The sequence below is a fragment of the Rhamphochromis longiceps genome, linkage group LG13, assembly GCF_057381845.1.
Source record: "Rhamphochromis longiceps isolate RC_006_pf linkage group LG13, R_longiceps_female_GT1.1, whole genome shotgun sequence".
Lineage (NCBI taxonomy): Eukaryota > Metazoa > Chordata > Actinopteri > Cichliformes > Cichlidae > Rhamphochromis > Rhamphochromis longiceps.
In genome coordinates this window covers 24,178,698-24,192,289 of record NC_140569.1, presented here as the reverse complement: position 1 = coordinate 24,192,289, position 13,592 = coordinate 24,178,698, and the positions used below count along the sequence as shown (strand labels likewise).

Sequence of the window (13,592 nt, the reverse complement as noted above, 5' to 3'; positions counted from 1 at the left end):
TTTCACATCCCAAAGGCATAGGAATTCCACTTCTTTGAGTTTAGTCATCTTGACTGGTTGATCTTCTGAGCGGGGGAAACAACACAAGATCATTCAGCACTGGCAGAAGCAATGAAAATAAAATAAATAAAAGTAGTCAGTGTTTTTTCTCCAGACAGCTGTAGGCCAAATAGCAATCTAATCCGAGGAATGGAGTTTTCTTTTCATAGTTGTGGTTCAGTGCAGGGCGGCAGGGCATTATCGGTGGAAACAACAAACTCTCCTCTGTTTGTGTTGGAATGTGAGCATGACAAATGTAATTCAGGCCTCAGTAGTGTGTTGTTAGCCCTGTCTGGTTAGGTTGTGCATATTTGGCTAGCGCAGCTGTTGAGATAACCCAAACTGCCCTTTCTGAGTCCCCTAGTATGACTTCTCCTTTTAAAAAAAAGAAAAAAGAAAGGAAATGGGTTAGTGCGTAGAGGACAAAAGGAGACCTGTAATAGTATGAAAGAGGAGGCTGAACACTGGTCTGAAGACTGTAGTGGTACAGCTTTGTGGCACAGCCGTGACTGACAAGAGAGTTGGTGAGACAGTGGAAATGGCTGCTGCGTCATGTAAACCCATAGTTGGCTAGGGCCGCTGGTGCTCAGGCCAGACTGCTACAGACTTATGAGGTGTTTATCGGAGAGGTAGAGAGGCTGGAGGGCGCTGGACTCTGCCCCCGAATCCCATCTGTCAGAATCCCAGAGAGTGTGGAGACGAGGCCGCCTGTTCTGGTTTGACTAGAAAAGCTTACCAGCATTTCACATAAAAGATGCAAATTTGCTAAGCTGCAAGCTTCAGTTATTTTTGTAAAGTTTCCAGGAGAGTGATTATTTCTGATGATTATTTGAAATATCACCTTCTGTTGTTACATATTAGCATAATATTTATATACGGTATACAAGGGATGGCAGACTCGCTTTAGCTAATAGGCCACATATGGCTAAAATGAGCTGCAAGAGTGAAATGATTGTATAATAACCTGTCTTTCTTTTCAAGTAAAGATATAAACATTCAGAATTAGAATAATTAGAATAAGTGCGGTTTCAACAACACGTCTTATTAGGACCGATTTATCGGCAGACCGATATTATCAGCTTTATTATTTAGCTATTTGTTGATCGTTCTGCATTTATAGCGGTTGGTAAATCTTTTTTTTTTAAAGAGACTGAAGAAACACTCTACGATGTTACAAGTACTGATGTTGCATAGCTTGTCCACTAGAGGGCAGCCTGCAGATTTCCTGTAGGCAGCACATGGGGTTTGAACGCCACAGACACAACAATCAAGAGTATAAACGGGGAAATCTGTTTAATGTTTTGTGTTTCTGAAAGGAAAAATAAATAAATATAATCCACTTGGAATATCAGATTTTTAAATCTCCAAATATCGGTATTGGATTAAAAAAAAAAATCATATCTGTCAGGCTGAAATCAAGAAATAATTTGTAATGTGAGCCTGTGTAGTAAAGTTAAGATATTAAAGCTATGACTGTAAATTTTACACTACAAGTGGGCCAGATTAGACCCTGTGGCAGGCCCACACTGGCCTGCGGGCTGCATGTTTGACACCGCTCACATATACTGTTTCTACCTCCTCATGGTAATTTGGGTTAGAGAATTCTGGAGGGATTTTGGGGGCCATATATCCAACCATTTGTAAATAATCAACCATTGTGAAAATAATCTTTTCAGTGTTTAACTCAGTTTGAGTGGTTTGAAGACAAAGTTAGGCAGGCATGGTTGAGATGCTTTGGAAATGTGCAGAGGAGGATAGTGGATATTTTGGACAAAAGATGTGGAAGATGGAGCTCCCAGGCACAAGAAAAATACGTAGTAGATGTAGTGAATGAGGACATGCAGAGGGTTAGTGTGGGATGGGGGCAGATGATCCGCTGTGACGACCCCTAAAGGCTGCAGCCGAAAGAAGAAGAAGGAGGATTTTAACTCTACGGGACAAACTAATTAACACCATGTCCTGAAGACAGCTCTACAGGCAATTCTAATGCAGGCCTACATCTAATAGCAATAAAAACCCATTAAAGTGCAGGCAGTTACATGTTTGACCACTAATTACTGATAGTTAGAGCAGTATGAGTGTTTTCTGTGTTTATAATGTCTTCACTGTTCTGCCTAGTTTGTGTGATATGGTAGCAGGAAGTTGTCAGTCTGTCACTTGTTTTTGCTTAAACAAATCACACACGTTTCAAAGGCGAGATGCAGCCAACAGCACAAGGCGCCGTGCACCTGCAGAACGTTGAAGTAGCAGCTGCTTCTCCCAGAGCCGCTGTGCTCGCTTCTTCTGTGCACTCCATCAATGCGGAAGTCCTCTGAGTTTAGTTTTTTCCCCCATTTCCATGTCACTCCATGGAAGCAGGTCATTTTAGGCATTTCTGAGCTCGATAGGTTACAATAAGCTAAGGTTCTAATTAGGATTGAGATTTGTAAAGCTCACAAATTACCAAGCATCCTGACAGGATTAGGACTTTGGAGCATATCAGGCCTGAAAAAGTGGTTCGGTCATGACACAAGTATGTGCCATGGTGGACTGCATGCAGCTGGCGTTAGCAATTAGTTCCTCTTCACTGCTTCAAGTACAGCTAACCGCTGGTGTAGTTTTTAGCTGGAATGACAACCTGTGCACTCTTTGCTCTCCTCGTGGGAACAATGAACAACTGTTATGAACAGCCCCCACAAATTATGTGGTTTGAATCTCTTAAAGCGTAGAAAATGAAAATGTCGCAATAAAAGGGAAAAAAAAAAGGAGAGGTGTGCATCTCACCAAGTCTTACAAGTTATCATCTTGTCGTGTGAAATTGAACAGGTACAATTTGCAAGGGAAAATGGTTTTATATGGTAATGAGTAATGAGCAGAACCAACTTCCTGCTGTGAATAACTTCATTTGAAATTGATTGTTCTTGTTACTTTTTGAGCATCTCCATTCCATCTGGCGCTCATTCACTGATTTCATTCAGACAAGATGAGAGGTCTTCTTCTTTTTCAGTGTACTGCAGAAGTGCTACATGTGTTTGAGCTGCTTTCCTTGCTTTCAGGAGTAGCAGGAAGTGTGGCCCACTTTGGTTCTTATTCTAGAAAGATGTCTAAATATACCGCTGTTAGGCTGGGCTTTTTTCCTCCAGTCTAACTGAAACAACCTCAGTAAATTCATCTTCACACTGTATGAAGCACAAACATCATCTGCCCCCATCTATAGACAGAAGGTCTGCTTTCTCTGTGTACTCTACCCTCTGCAAATCTGTTCTTGGAGGAAGCTGGGGAGGGGGGTGTTGAACCATTGATGACACAAGATGGTGCTGTGTGTTTCGGATAGCTTCTTCTTTGTAGGCATCAAAGCTGTAGTGAAGTGGCCTTTTTGTTTGCTCCCTCAGAGGCTTGTTTTCCAAAACCCAGAGCAGATGGTATGTGTATTCCATGGATGAATCACTGAGCCGGGTGGGTTTTTTGCGTCGTTGCCCTGGACTCTGTTATGCCTGTATGTGTGCGTCCTCCTGCTTTAGCTTTGTGAATACACCTGTGTCATTAAGTTGTATTGTATTAAAAAGGGTTTGAACTCTGTGTCATTTTTTTATTTCTTCAGACTCTAGAGGAGCCCCCCTACCTGACAGTAGGGACGGATGTGAGCGCCAAGTACCGAGGGGCTTTCTGTGAAGCCAAGATTAAGACTGCCAAGAGGCTAGTCAAGGCCAAGGTAAGTCATATTTCAAAGTGCTTATGATCCAACATTAATATTTAATTATCTGTCTGTGTTGTGTATGAAGTGGATAGCAGCCGGGCCGGGGGGGTGCTCTTGTCTTTGTGTGAAGCGGCTACAATCAACATCACACAGCACTGCTTTATTGTGCATCCAGAGCTGTTGGTTTGGACACAGACACATTATCCAAAACATTCCTTCAGAGCCCGGGTTAGCCTGGGATAATTGGATAAAGATCCTTCTATTAGATAATAGAGTCTGCCACAGTCAAACCAGGATTAGTTTCTTATTTCCAGTGTTGCCAGAAATCCAGCTGTGCTGCTCACACGCTGGAGGCCCGCCACCTGGTTTACGCCGTCAGTCAGAGGCCGATCAGGAGCCCAGCTGCGGCAGATGCGAGATCACCCGGTACCCGTTGCATCCTCGAGCGCACCTCTCACCCGGAGCTTCTCTGCTTTGTCACGGCCTCGAGAGCGATTGCCGCCTCCCCATTGGTTTTCAGCCCTCCTGATGAAGGTTTTGCATGATACACGTAATACGGTATCTCATTTCCCAGTGGGGCTGGAGCATCTGGATAATACAATAGAGACAGATCGCTTGTCTCTCATTCTGCTGGAGTGTGTGGGAGGAACAAAGACTGGATGCTGGCTTTTTCACTGTGTCAGTGCACTGTAGTTCCCCCTGTAGAGACAAAAGAGCAGAGATGCTCTGCTATTCCAGCACACCAGCTGAACTCATCAAATAACGTCCTCTTTTTGTCTCATAGACGGGGGACAAACACCATGACAAAGTAGACCACGCAATGTTCTTAGTTTAAATGATGCCGGCTGAAATGAATCTAATAGGACAGTCTCAGCTCATGAATTAATTACCATACTAATTAGATGAGAGTAGGGTTTGTTGTTTTTTCCCGGGTAGCTGCGATGTGAATGTGGAGCTCGGTTACACAAATGTTGAAACATGGCAATTATTCCGTGGTCGTTGTGAGTCTGAATATTCCGCTGTAATGAATTTCTTCGTAGCTCTTTGGTTCATTAATCTCTGTCTGCTTGTTTATCAAAGTCGATGTTTGCAGCGTACAGCGCCGGTGTCTTTTGAGTGATTTTTAAGGCTTAGTGGAGGAAAAAAACAAACACGTGGTTAAGATTGAGCTGCGCTAGAGAACACGTAAGACACCGATTAACACCATGTTAGTATCAATCACTGCAGTTAGGACTAATGCTGAGTATTTATATATAAGTCTTTGTAGTATTTTTATATGCATGCAAACAAAAGAGTGTCTCAGATGAAGCAATTGTGAAATCTCGTTGTGAGGTTCTTCTGACTCATTTAAAGAGTAAATGGATGAAGCTGCACGTACTAACAGCTTTGAAGTACTCGTGGAGAACAGATGAACACCAGCTCCTTCTCTTAAACACATTTCCCGGTTCTTTGAGCACTTGCAGACCACACTGAGAGAAAGCCCACTCCTCTTTAGGATGGTGCTGTTTCAGAAATGTCACGCTCAAACAAGTGCTGACTAACTCAGTCGTGTGAATGCCACTCATGATGTAACCTAACCTTCCTAAAACTGATTAAAATTCCACTTCTGTGCATTTGAGGTGCCTCACAAAGTCTGCAGTTTTATCCTTGTGGTTATGTCGCTTTAGCAAAAAAGGCACCAGAAAGCTTCACCATTGCTCTTTTATCTATTTATCCCCCCCCCCCCCCCCCCCCCCCCCCCCCATTTTAAATGACACTATTTCTAGGCTTCAGATTAGGTTACTGTAGATTAAATATTTATGTGGGTTTTCCTTATTTAAACAGCCAGGTGTTTGACTTTTGGAGGTAAATATTGATGTCATTGTCCTGTTAATCTGTGCTCCTGCTGTGTGGCACGAAGCGATACTTCGAGGCAGTTGTAATGGAGGGAAAGTCGATTAAATAGATGCGAACATGTGAGGTGAAGAAAAGCAGATTTATAAAGGCACAAATGGTGAAGGTGTGTACTCCCGAAACATATCTTTTTCAGCATAAATAATAACTGTTGAAAAAAACAACATATAAAAATCAGAACAGTGGAGGGCTTTATTACTGTGTCAAATCCTTTTAGCTGTTTATGGCCACAGAATCCACCTTTGCTTGAATAAAGCAGTCACTTCTCACAGCTCTCGTTTCCTGCTGAGAGAAAACGGAGCATGAAGGACTACTGGCTCCTCATAAATCTGTTCACAGCATAAAATTGCTGCGCCGAGGCTCTGTTGTATCAGAAATATGGTTTCATATCTTATTCCAATATTTGTTATCAAGCCTAAGTGGCTGTGCCGTGTGTACGGCTCGCAGTTAGGAAGTCGTCAGAGCGCTCTGCCGTTATTGAAGCCAAGGCCTCGGACAGCGGGAGTCACCCTACCTAAAGTCTGGGGGGAGTCGAGCTTCTTGCCATCCCCAGAGAAGAAAGGGATTCCTTTATTCCCCCAGTCGGGAATGTTATTATCTCCATAACTGATGAAATGCTACCTGAGGAAGCTTTTTATTTCCCCCCCTATCTTACAGTATGCATTTCTTTCATTCATTGTCTTGATTGTGCATTCACAGCGAGACCTTGATTGCTGCTTCTGCTGTTGTTATATTTGAAACTGACTCGAGCATTGTCTGAATTTGTTACCCGCAGGCTTGTTTTCTGGGATGAGGTGCTTAACTTTTTTTTTTTAGCCCCCGTTCTCTCCTCTGTACAGCACCTTATTCTAAACTGAATCACAGTCAATAAAAGTGATGCCAGTTTTCCATTATAATTATGTTACAATTTTTTTGTGTGCATATGCTCTCAATAAAAGTGATGCCAGTTGTCCAAAAGTGATCCATTTAAAACTATTCATTGTTAAATAGATCACTTTCAAGTATTGATGCTATCACATTAATATCGATCTGATACCAATACTAGTGTTGGTATCGATACTGTTGATATTTGGATCCATCTGCCCACATCTACTAAAAAGATCCTGCACTTCTGGCTGCTTTCAAACTTTTGCACATGCTCTCTGGAAAAGACGTGGCAGTAGATGGCTCTTAAGTGCATGTGTGCCTGCCTTGTGGCCTTTTCTGTCTCACAGTAATGCCAGGTTGCCATGCAGATACAAGATTACCACAGCGTGATCAGATTATGATCTGCCGTGGCTCACTTAGGGGGTGGACGTTGCAGATGTAGAGAGCGGGGGATGGTCAGATGTTCGGCATCAACTGAGGGTTCAGTCATTGTGTAAAAGTCCTGCAGTATTAGGAGAGACTTGCTGCCTGTGTAAGCAGGATGATTGGTGTGATCCGGTCAGATCTTTAGGTAATTGTTTTGTTTATGCTGTTACTGATTCTACTCTACTGTTGCCTCCCACCTTCCCCAGGTGACCTTTAAAACAGATCTGACCACAGCTGAGGTTCACGATGAAAACATCAAAGGACCTCTAAAGGTAAGGCAGGAAAGATGGAGACCTATTATTATTATTATTATTATTATTATTATTATTCAGTATTAGTCATGAATCCCTCCTGTCTGAATTTAAGACTCCTTATTTTATTTTATTTATTTATTTTTAGCTTCACTCCTGTTTGTATCTAAGCTACACTTCACCCTCCCTTTGCATAAAAGCGCACGGGGCAGCAAAGCATTAGCTTTGCAATTTAATTTCACTACATTAAGGGTTTATGTAGCAGCAGTATCATCTTCTCATTACTTGAAAATACATCATTTAGATTTATCACCACAATATAATAATAATTAGTGCACTGACTGGCAGAATAACAGCAGTGTATCCATCCCACAGGTGGGTGCTGTTGTGGAGGTGAAGAATCAGGATGGAGTTTACCAAGAAGCCACAATCAATAAGCTGACCGATGCTAGTATATATACAGTTGGTAAGTCAATAACAAGCTGTCTGCCTTGCCTCCTTCCTCTCACACTCTTCTTTACTCTACCACTACCTCATAAAAAACATGTTTGCACTGACAGAAAATCCTGCATGCTGATTTGTGTTTCTTGGACTGCGAAGTTGCTACAACTTTGAGAATTTTAGTCAACATATTAAATAAGGGGAACGTCAACCAGTGGTGCCTCTGCAGTTTTGAATGTGTGCATGGTAGGGCTGCCACAAATGATTATTTTGATAGTCGACTAGTCACCGATTATTTTTACGATTAGTCGACTAATCAGATCATGCATCCATTTGACGTAAAGCGTACAGCTTATTGCACCAGCAGCATCTGCTCTTATATAACTATCATTAGCTTACAGCTTTAAGTGTTTAAGGTATGTGCTAACTAAAAATAAAGACAAGATGATAGTTTGTTAAATTTCGTTGAAGTTGAATAAACTCCTTGCTATCTAAAACATAACGGGACACCAGAGTAAATTCTCGAGCATCTCACACTTCTGATAATCAGCTGTCTGCTTGACGTTTATTCAGCTGTGTAAAAACTATAACTTTAATCTCAGCCAAACCGATTTACTCAGGAACAAATAAAATACTACAAAAAAAAGCCAAACAATAACATTTTTAAGTTATCTAAGTGACTTATATATATGTTTAACCTGAGTAGCGAAAGACAGTGGTGGGTTTGAAAACGATTTGCTGGGAGTCCGGTGTTCTCACGGCTCTAGTGACCTTGCCCCCGGCTAGCTATCGAGCTAGTGGGTAACAGACGTCTCCGAAAACGTCGGAGTGCTTTTGAAAATATGCGGTGTCTTGATAACCTGAGCAGATATTTGAGGTTTACGCAGCTACATTCTCGCCTGAAAATATGTTGAATGTTTATTTTGTGACCCAGAAAGAATAATAAGAGTAATATTAAAACTAACTAGCTGCCGCCATTGTTGGAAACTGAGCTGGCTTGCGCTATGAATTCTGGGACACAGCTACTTCTTCTTCTTCGGGGTTTAACGGCAGCTGGCATCCTTGTACATGCAGTGCTGCCATCTTCTGTTTCAGTCCGTTATTACACTCTTAAATCCTGCTAGTTATTCCTGCAGCTTTTGTGAGCTTACAAAGCTTCAAACAACGCGTCGACTATTAGATCAGTCGTCGACGATTTTGATAGTCGACGTAATCGTGACTAGTCGACTAATCGTGCCAGCCCTAGTGCATGGAAAGATTAACTGTGCTGATACTTTTGGCTGCTCTCTTATTCACCTCAGCAGGTAGCTCCACATATTTCAGTTGAAAACTATTTATTTATTTTACACCTTATGCCCTCCCTGACTCATCCCCAGTGGGATTTGAGTCTCCTGCTGGGACCATTAGGCCAGTGTGTAAACCACTACTCTAAGGCTACGTTCACACTGCAGGTCTCAATGGTCAAATCCGATTTTTTTTGTCTGCTTGTTCACACTACAAATAAAATGCGACAGCAAACGCGCTCTAGTGTGAATGCTCAAAGCGGCCCGCATGCGCAAAAGAAGACGTCACACACAACGCGCTCTGTACACCCAGAGCAAACGATATTGTTTGACTGATGGGCCTTAATATAAAGACTTCGGACTTTACGTTTCCCAATTTTTGCTTTAAGTTTTGTTATTTACATAACAATGTAGATAACCTAATAATTATCCTTATTGCTGTTTTAGAGGAGCGGTGCTTCAAAGGATAGTTGCAGATTTCTGTCAGAATCTGCAGATTATACAGTACAAATAAAATATACGTGAAAATAAAATGTTCATGTTTCCCCAACGTTGTCTTCCCAACAGTTTCACTAACATCTACACTTATTGGCCAGGAAGCGTTTGCGATGTCTTCTCGGGCGCTGATAATTGGTGTCTGTCTTGTGTCAGTGACGTAAAAGACGGATTTAATGCGACATGACTGTTCAAACAACAGTCGCTTTCTAAAACATCGGATATGTATCGGATTCAGTACCACATACGAAAGTGACCCAGATCGGATTTGAAAATATCGGATTTGTGCCGTGCACACTGTCGGATGATCGGATATGGGTCGCATAGGGTCAAAAAAATCTGATTTGATGCGCTTTCGCCTGCAGTGTGAACACAGCCTAAGAAACCACAGGACAAATACTAGGCTGGACCTACTTTTGCTTTCTGAACTGCCTTAATTCAACAAGTTTTTGGAAACATCGCTTAGAGATTTTGGTCCATATTTAAATGATGGCGTCAGCTGCACATCCATGATTCTCCATTTCCCCATGGTTTCATGTTGTTTACACTGGTTGGTGACCCTGTGTGAACTGTAGGCTTAGTTTCCTGTTCTTAGTTGGCAGGAGTGACACCCGGTGTGGTCTTCTGCTGCTGTAGCAAATCTGCTTCAGGGTTTGATGTCCCTTGGTTGCCTTGCTATCAGCTTGAAGCAGTCTGACCATTCTCCTCTGACCTCTGACATCAACAAGACACTTTCCCCCAGAGAACTGTGCCTCCTGGGATCTTTTCTCTTTTTCAGATCGTTCTCTGTAAGCCTTAGAGATGGTTATATGGGAAAATACCAGTCACTTAAATCACCTGCTGTCATGTTATTGCCTGATTACGTACTAGCATTAATGAGCACTTTAACAGATGATGAAGTGGCCAGTAGGTGTATTTGGCTAAATAGCGGAAACCAAAAGTGTCTTATTAGCAATTAGTATATAGTTAGCTAAAACAATGAATAATTTAGAGTATCTATGTATGAATACATGAAGTTTAAACTAATCTTAACACCAGAAAGAACAACCAGAAGAACACTGTGGGCCAAAAAGACGGGAATCACTGTAATATAACACAAGATAGCAAGTGAGAAATGCTGGTGATGCTACATGTAGGGGGATGAAGTGTGATATCAATCATTTGCTCTATAAAAAGTTCAAAATAAATATGACAGGGTGGTGAGAACCTCAAAAACCCCAAGTTTTAGCTTCTAACTGAACAGATTTGGTGTTGGGGTTTGTTTTTGGGGTTTTTTTGTGCCCACAGTTTGTAATTGCGAGTCTGTCAAGAGCACGCAGTTACATTGTTGGATAATCCAGAGTACACAGCATATAGACTTGCTGCAAAGCTTTCCAGTCTCTCGGCAGCTGCTCGTCACTTAAGAGCACCCGTGGGGGTTTTCTGCGCCTTGAAAACACTCATCTCGGCACATTTTCATTCTTTTCATTCGCTGGTGGGGAAAACAAAAACATAACTCACTGTTGAAGTTACCTCAAGTGTTCCCCTCATTGTTGTCTACAAGTACGTTTGAACAATGAACAACCCAGGGTTTGTCTTTGCGATCCAAGAGACTGTTTTAAGAGTCCTTGAGGTCATTATTATTAAATTTAATGTTAGATTTAGTGCTCTTTCACATGTGAGCGCATTTTACAAATGGCTGCTCATTTAGGGATAAAATATCAGAGAGATATGAATTAAATTGAGACGCTTCTCCTCACGTCTTTATTTTGCTGTTTACTCAGCTCTGTGTAGCAGAGGGTCCTTGAAGCTCGAGTAAATCTGTGAGCTGAAAGTAACCGTGGCTGCCTGCTGGAGAACGTATGAGCCTTAAAAGACGAGCATCATTTGTTTGCAGTATATCTGAGGCGCGATGGCATTTTGCAACTGAGGCAGGAGCCTGTCTGTGCTTGAGTTTGTTTTTGTGTGGGCGCGGGGGTACCGGTGGGCTCGCAGTCTGATAGTTGGTCTTTTATCTCCGCAGTGTTTGATGACGGCGATGAGAAGACCCTGAGGCGTTCCTCCCTCTGCCTGAAAGGAGCGCGTCACTTTGCGGAGAGCGAGGCAAGTATCTCACTGCCCCTCAGTCCCATAACAGCCTCATCTCTGCTTTCTGGGGAAATGAAGCTCATTTTGTGTATAAATCCATTTATAAGTGTGCGAATAGAGGGTAAACCTTTTTGTCCGGTTGTGTTCTCTCCACCGCAGACACTTGACCGACTCCCTCTCACCAACCCCGAGCACTTCGGCACACCCGTCATCGGCAAGAAGGGGAACCGCGGTCGGCGATCAAACCCGATGTGAGTATCATCCACTGGTCTCTGTGCTCAATCCCGCAGCGCTCATATTTAGCTTCATTTTATCAGAGGCCTGTGATGCCAGTGGGAAGGTATTTTCTGTTCCGATCCTCCGCCATCAGAAACAGACTCGCCCTGCTCTAAGTGTGCTGACAGCAGTTGAAATGAAAGATTTACTCTCATCTCCATCCCCTCATAAAGAGCCCCCAAGGCCTGGAAGGAGAGAGAGCCTGCTCGCCTCCTCCAGCTCCTTAATCATAGCGGGCTCCCTGAGTGTGTGCGCATGCATGCTGGAGAGGCAGAATGAGCGTGGCACAGTCCTGCTGAACGTTATCTCTTTTTTTTTAATTATTTATTTAATTTTCCCTGCTTTGAGTCTAATGTTGCAGTGAGTGTTTTATGCTCTGATGTCCCTGCTCCTGGGAGACGGCACAGTTTTCATTGAGGGAATAAGAACTGCTGAGGGTCTTCTTCTTCTTTTTTTTTTGGTGCTGGGTATATTCGTAGCTCCTCTCTGGTATAAAGAGGACACTTGGCTAGATAATCTTATTCTCTTGCTAATGGGGCCCAGAGAAGTCAATATTACTCTAAGCATTGATGCAATATTGACTCGGAGCGGTCCCAGCTGCACATTAGCACCTCGGACCTTTTGTTTCTTTAGCGTGCACTAATAGTGTTTCAGCTTTTGAACTGCAGGGATTGGCTGCTCTGTAAAGATAGCAGCCACAAGGCCTGCTTTTAAGTTGTTGTTTAAAAAAAGGGGGGTGGGGGGTGTATAGTTTGACTTGTTGGAAAACATGCTAATTTGCCCTCCTGAGTTAAATGAGAGGAGAAATATGCATTAACATAAACACAGGAAACAGAGGAAATAAGTTTATGTAGCTGTGAGTTTGCCAGACGACAGAGAAGGAGTCACTGACCATGCCAAGAAATAGACGAGCTGTTAATTAATGATATTTTTAGGTTGCTTTAAGGCTTATTTTACTTTGTTTTTTAAGGAGCATAAGGAGAGCTGTTACCCATGTTGTTTGGTGGTAAGAGTGCCATCAATCGTCTCCTCCAACAAGAAAAAGCGAGTGTATCTCAGAATGTGTTTATTTAAATTGCTGCCTTTAAAAGCAACGACAACTGTAAAGCAATCCCTGCAACATCAGTCTTTACAAGTGGAGAAAACGTTTCTTTTTTTCCCCCTAAATGAATAATAGTCTGTGCCTCATTGAAGAGTTAGTGTTTTCTTTGTGACTTTGATTCACAGCTTAGTTGTTGTTGTTGTTGTAATAGTAGCAGCCTGGCTGATTTACAGCTCTTGAGTGGTGCCAAATGCTGCGTGTGTTTATATGTACATAGAGCTGTGCTCAGAGCCCCGTGAGCCATAAAAAGAGAAAAGCAGGGTCTGTTTGCCTCTCGGTGCTTCCTGCATGATCACTCAGAGACGAGGCTATCTGTCAGGGCTCTGCCCGAGCATCAGGAAGACTGTCAGACGGCACACAGCGAGCCGGCTCCTTTTTACCCACCGATCCTAATGAGTGAGCTCATCAGTAGAGGCAACCTTATGTCTCACTGTGCTACATGATAAGACAATGATGGATTGTTAGGTGGAGACTGGTGGAGGTGTTGTTTTTAATCTGAGGAGCAGTTAAATGATGACTTGGTTATCAGAAATCATCTGCCTCCCCCTTTTTTCCCTTTTTTAAATTGAGACACGCAGTTTTCTGTAACTGAAATATAAATGGAATACGACCATTCACGGCGCCTCTTTATTATATTATATTGCATAACACAGAGAAAAGCAGCAAATACTCAGAATCAGATTCATTACTTATTTTGCTAAGTGGCTTTTAAAATCAACAGCAGCTCTCACGTGGTATACTTGAATTCGTGTAATGAAGGTAAAATGGTGTAAATG

General features: G+C 42.5%; 1 protein-coding gene across 3 annotated transcripts in view; it reads left to right on the top strand.

Annotated features, from left to right (window-relative positions):
• Positions 1-13,592, top strand: part of arid4b (AT-rich interaction domain 4B) — a 39,189-nt gene that overhangs the window by 11,009 nt on the left and 14,588 nt on the right. For all 3 annotated transcript variants that reach the window (XM_085428590.1, XM_085428592.1, XM_085428589.1), the window contains exons 3-7: positions 3,620-3,730; positions 7,108-7,173; positions 7,528-7,618; positions 11,374-11,453; positions 11,598-11,689. In XM_085428590.1, the coding sequence (XP_085284716.1) occupies positions 3,620-3,730; positions 7,108-7,173; positions 7,528-7,618; positions 11,374-11,453; positions 11,598-11,689 (440 nt within the window). The remainder of the gene's footprint in view (positions 1-3,619; positions 3,731-7,107; positions 7,174-7,527; positions 7,619-11,373; positions 11,454-11,597; positions 11,690-13,592) is intronic.